The sequence below is a fragment of the Salvelinus alpinus genome, chromosome 4 (genome assembly GCF_045679555.1).
Source record: "Salvelinus alpinus chromosome 4, SLU_Salpinus.1, whole genome shotgun sequence".
Taxonomy (NCBI): Eukaryota; Metazoa; Chordata; class Actinopteri; order Salmoniformes; family Salmonidae; genus Salvelinus; species Salvelinus alpinus.
In genome coordinates, this window is record NC_092089.1 from 37,305,029 (window position 1) to 37,311,028 (window position 6,000).

At 40.1% G+C, this 6,000-nt stretch overlaps 1 protein-coding gene across 1 annotated transcript in view; it reads left to right on the plus strand.

Moving 5' to 3' along the window:
• The window catches only part of LOC139573450 (serine protease hepsin-like), a 28,044-nt gene extending 23,338 nt beyond the window's left edge, over nucleotides 1-4,706 (plus strand). The window contains exons 11-13 of the mRNA XM_071396904.1: nucleotides 2,530-2,672; nucleotides 2,963-3,127; nucleotides 3,236-4,706. Of these exons, the coding sequence (XP_071253005.1) occupies nucleotides 2,530-2,672; nucleotides 2,963-3,127; nucleotides 3,236-3,289 (362 nt within the window). The 3' untranslated portion in view covers nucleotides 3,290-4,706. The remainder of the gene's footprint in view (nucleotides 1-2,529; nucleotides 2,673-2,962; nucleotides 3,128-3,235) is intronic.
• Nucleotides 4,707-6,000: the final 1,294 nt, after the last annotated feature.

Here is a 6,000-nt window from a genome sequence, read left to right on the forward strand (position 1 = left end):
GGCAGAAAACAGGAGCTTTCTGAACAAGTGGGAGGCAGAATATCTGTTTACATATGTAAAAGACAAACCTGTTTGTCTTGTTTGTGGAGTCAACGTGGCTGTAAGTAAGGAGTACAACATTAGACGACACTATGAAACGAAACACCATTGACAAATACAAGGACCTGGACATGACTCAAAGGAGCCAGAAAGTAGAGGAGATGAAAATAAGTTTGGTTTCACAACAGAATATGTTCAAAAAAGCCACATCACAAAGTGCTGGCTTGGGCACATCAGATTAGATCAGTGTGCAATAATTAACGTTTTCTTTGTGCACTTTTTCTTGCTACAAGGCATGGGCTTGAATGGTTGATTGATTTATTATCATTTTATTTGTAAAATTATTAGCCAGTGGAAAAAGTTTATTTTGGTATTTAAATCAGAAGGCTGCAAATAGAAAAGAGGCATACGATTTTTATTTACATTTTATTTATTTAATAAATGAATGCCATTGATGTGTTTTTTCATTTGAAATTCGATTTTGCATGTCTCCACTATTAAATTATATATTGTATGGTAATAAGCGATGCTTGTTCCATATTCAATGTTAAAGCAAAACTTGTTTGGGTCCATATTAAAAGGTTAATTTGTTCAATGTTGGCCCGCGACTTTGTTCAGGTTTTACATTTTGGCCCACTGGGTATTTGAGTTTGACACCCCTGCCATAGACAGATACTGTAGGAGTTGGGTTTAAAACATAATCTGGTCCCATAGACAGATACTGTAGGAGTTGGGTTTAAAACATAATCTGGTCCCAGAGACCGATACTGTAGGAGCTGACCTTAAAACATCATCTGGTCTCATAGACAGATACTGTAGGAGCTGGGTTTAAAACGTAATCTGGTCCCAGAGACAGACACGGTAGGAGCTGGCCTTAAAACATAATCTGGTCCCAGAGACAGATACTGTAGGAATTGAGTTTATAACATAATCTGGTCCCATAGACAGATACTGTAGGAGCTGGATTTAAAACATAATCTGGTCCCCGAGACTAATACTTTAGGAGCTGGGTTTAAATCATAATCTGGTCCTAGAGACAGATACTGTAGGAGCTGGGTTTAAATCATAATCTGGTCCCAGAGACTAATACTGTAGGAGCTAGCGTTAAAACATAATCTGGTCCCCGAGACTAATACTGTAGGAGCTGGATTTAAAACGTAATCTGGCCCCCGAGACTAATACTGTAGGAGCTGGGTTTAAAACATAATCTGGTCTCAGAAGCAGATACTGTAGGAGCTGGATTTAAAACATAATCTGGTCCCCGAGACTAATACTGTAGGAGCTGGGTTTAAAACATAATCTGGTCCCCGAGACTAATACTGTAAGAGCTGGGTTTTAAACATAATCTGGTCTCAGAGACAGTTACTGTAGGAGCTGGCCTTAAAACATCATCTGGTCCCAGAGACAGATACTGTAGGAGCTGGGTTTAAAACATAATCTGTTCCCATAGACAGATACTGTAGGAGTTGGGTTTAAAACATAATCTGGTCCCATAGACAGATACTGTAGGAGTTGGGTTTAAAACATAATCTGGTCCCAGAGACCGATACTGTAGGAGCTGACCTTTAAACATCATCTGGTCTCATAGACAGATACTGTGGGAGCTAGGTTTAAAACGTAATCTGGTCCCAGAGACAGATACTGTGGGAGCTGGCCTTAAAACATAATCTGGTCCCAGAGACAGATACTGTAGGAGCTGGGTTTAAAACATAATCTGTTCCCAGAGACAGATACTGTAGGAGTTGGGTTTAAACATAATCTGGTCCCAGAGACAGATACTGTGGGAGCTGGGTTTAAACCATTATCTGGAACCATGGAGAGACAGAGTAGGTGTATCACTGTTATCATTGGACAAGACAGCCTCTCCCTATTTCTTTCTTCCTCTCCCTCCTCTCTCTCTCTGTATGACCTTTGAGTATGTAAACAGGGACAGTGTCATAGTGTGCAGATGTGCCAAGCACTATTGACCAGGGATGTGAGTAGAGGGATTAATAGCTTCTCTCTCTCTCTCTCTCTCTCTCTCTCTCTCTCTCTCTCTCTCTCTCTCTCTCTCTCTCTCTCTCTCTCTCTCTCTCTCTCTCTCTCTCTCTCTCTCTCTCTCTCTCTCTCTCTCTCTCTCTCTCTCTCTCTCTCTCTCTCTCTCTCTCTCTCTTCTCTCTCTCTCTCTCTCTCTCTCTCTCTCTCTCTCTCTCTCTCTCTCTCTCTCGCTTTCTCTCTCTCTCTCTATCTCTATCTCTCGCTTTCTCTTTCTCTTTCTCTCTCTCTCTCGCTTTCTCTCTCTTTCTATCCCTCTCTCTCATTCTCTCGTTCTCTCTCTCTCTCTCTCTCTCTCGCTCTCGCTCTCTCTCTCTCTCTCTCGCTCTCTCTCTCTCGCTTTCGCTCTCTCTCTCGCTTTCTCTCTCTCTCTCTCTCTCTCTCTCTCGCTTTCTCTCTCTTTCTACCCCTCTCTCTCGTTCTCTCTCTATATCTCTCACTCTCTTTCTCTCTTAGGTACTCTTGCTGACGTTCTTCAGGAGGCTAACGTGCCGATCATCAACGACGCTGTCTGTAACGCCCCTGATTACTATGACAACCAGATCACCACCAGCATGTTCTGTGCTGGCTTTGAGAAGGGTGGTACCGATGCCTGTCAGGTAACCAGCTATAGTGACATCTAATTTCCCTGCCCTGACAGTCAATTAATAAACTTGATCAAAAAATGTCACCTTCCATCCATATTCTGTCTTCCACTTACAAACATGTTAATTATTGACGTCATCTATTGACATCTGAATGTGCCGGATATGAGCAAGGCTGTACCGTTGCTCTCTATCCAGATTCTAGCTTTTACATGAGAAATTGTTCATATTTATATAATCCATTCACCCAAGTGATACTGATTTTATAATGTACTGTATGTGAGTGGTTGACTTTTTTATTTCAGGGAGACAGCGGGGGCCCGTTTGTGGCTGAGGACTCCCTGTCCAAGGCCAGCCGCTACCGCCTGCTGGGGGTGGTGAGCTGGGGAACAGGCTGTGCCATGGCCAAGAAGCCTGGCGTCTACACCAGAGTGTCCCGCTTCCTACCCTGGATCTCCTCAGCCATGAGGGTGAGTACAGTACACAGACACACACACATGTACGCATGCACACACACACATGTACACTGATGCACACAGGTGGAAGTATAATCTTCTTTTCCTGTCTTATCTTCACAGACGTATCACAATTCACCAGGAGTGCACAAAATGGCGCGTACATGGGAGCACTGACCATACTTTTAAGGGATCAGAAATGACCAAAATATTATCCCTTCAGACTTACTGCACTTCACCTGTTCAAAACCCCCATCCTATTAGGGGAACCTTGTGCAAAAATCGGATGTAGAGGTAAATCCAGCTAGATTACCTGAGGAAACCCTTTGAAGTGGTAGCTTGACCAAATAATAATCAATAGGTGTATGGTCTTGTGAAATGAGAAAGTGTCAAATGAAAATACTTATGGGACATGCATGACAAAGTCATAGAAAATCACCACTCTGCCAGCCAATGTGCAGATTGTACTGTCGTATGGGGATTATTTGTATGTCATTAAAGGGTTCATTTTTGTATTCAGGGTTTCCTTAGAGTTTGACTCTTTTCAGGTGCAACCAACTTATGACACACAACAAGCCTGTGTATCAAAATGTATTGCTCAAACAGATGTTAAAAAACATTCTGGATGGTTTTGCCATGAAGTTTCTCCTTTATATTATTCCCTTGAACAAATAATGCCAAAGTTACTGAAGAGATTTTAACATAGACAACATGTAGCTGAAATTCCCTAAGACCTAAAACGTTTGCAACAAATAAAAACATTAGTGTCAGATATTCAGCTCTTGAATTGTCTCTCTATCCTTTGTTTGTATCACAGATTGCAGTTCAGACTGTTACCTTCTATAATGATACATGATGTTTCTTAGTTTTGTTTTTGGTGGGGACATGAATTTAGGGACAAGTAAACAGGTGAAATGTAAACGATATTTCTATAGCCTGTGTAGATTAGAAATTGAGCTGTAGAACGTATGAGATATGCATAGTTAAATCAATGTTGTATTTGTTTGGCTTTATTGTAAATATTAGTAACAGATTTTTTTGAAAATGGATGTTTATTTGAAAGTGATCCATGGATTTCAATCTCAAATGTGCAATAACAACCAGAATGAAGTTTTTATTAGCCATTTCAGCTTCACAAGTTACTAAGGAATTACGGTTAACAACACCAAGTCATATTACATATTCATCACAAGATGATGCACTACACTACAGAGATCATACTCAGTTGTGTGTTGTCAGTTACCTGCTGAGAACCACAACTACCTTATTGGTAGAGAATTAGCTACACAGCAACACGAGAAAAACTCTGTATTGTCTGTTGATCATCATGACTCAATTTGCTGTAGTTTATTGTGATGTAGTTTATCAAGCATATTTGACGGTCTTTATGCTTTCATTTCCTCATTTTATATTGTTTGAAGTCTAGTCTCTATGCAGATGACTTCAACAGATGTGAATGTATATATATTTTCTGTGAAGAAATTATGAAATTCTTAGTAAGAATGTTATTGTTACTGATTTAAACTCTGTTCCTTCTGTAAATGTAAATTGTTCTATTGAATATTGTATTGAAATAAAGATTTAATTTAACAAACTGGATGATGTATGTCAAATGTCATCTACAGATGTATGATCTTAATTTGAGCCAGTTTGCTACAGAAGGAAAATAATCCTGAAGCAACAAGAAATGTGAATTATTATGTGGATTATAATTAATGGATATTTTTGTAGTAGTAGATACATTTTCTGTAAGGGAAAATCAAGTCTGAAATTTCAAAGTGGAAAATTACAAACTCCAGAAGCCTTTTTAAAGTTGTACTTTTCCTTCAACAGGGTGATCAAATTAAGATCCTACATCTGTACCAGTATTATATTTTGCGGGTAAAGCCACAGTAAAAAGCCTGTCATTTCCGCAACACATAGCACTTTGTATCTGGACACAGTTGTGGAACTGGTTTTATGGAATCTAAACATTCCTGGTTTACAGGAACTGAACTACTCAGACATCTGGAAGGTGATACTATAAACGGCTCACTATATGATCAGTTCTACAGTCAATGTGATCTAACGTAATCATTAAATCATTGGATAACTCTGCATGGCTGCCCTGCATGACCCCTGCCAGGCAACCCCATTAGCCTGTGTATTTTCCCAGACCCAAATGTGCTATAGACTTATGTCCACTGGCCATGCAAATACATCTGTTGATAGTAAACCTAAAGGGTACCTAAAGTACATAACAGCTTTTCAACCTAAAGGCTTTAGCATTACTTGAATGTGAACTTTATAGTGTGTGGTATAGTGAGACACAGTCTCTTTTTCCCTTGGAAAAAAAGAGGACAATATTGGGTGTCTGCTTTGGAAGTGAAATGTCTTTACTCAAATCATAGGTGTGCTCTGAGAAGAAATGAAAGAGAGAAAGAGAGAGAGAGAGAAAGGAAAGGAAAGAACCTCATCGCTTTCTATGCTAAATGCGGCCCAGCCCTGCTCAACCTGTTCTCTTTATTTTCATTCCCTGGAATCTTTCTTGCAAATCAGTCCAGGGAGTTCCTTCATTTGTTTTTCACCATAGATAAAGTTGTTTGTTCATTTGTTTAGGTCATAGCTCAAGGAGAGTTGTCTGTCCTCCCCCTTGTCTGCGTTTTCAGGCTGGAATCATTGGCAGCAGCTAGAGTCTCAGGACATGAATGTCCACTGAAGCGGATGTCTTGGAGGGGTTGGTAGAAAGTTATTTTGTTGATGAAGAGAAGAATAATGTCTGTATGTGGGATGACGGGACCAGGGCTTGGTCTGTCTGTGTTCCTGTTGGCTCTGCTTCATCTTCAATGCTCAGGTAGGACTGACTTGGTTGACCGTTGGTTCTGTCTTGTCAATCATACATGTAAAGG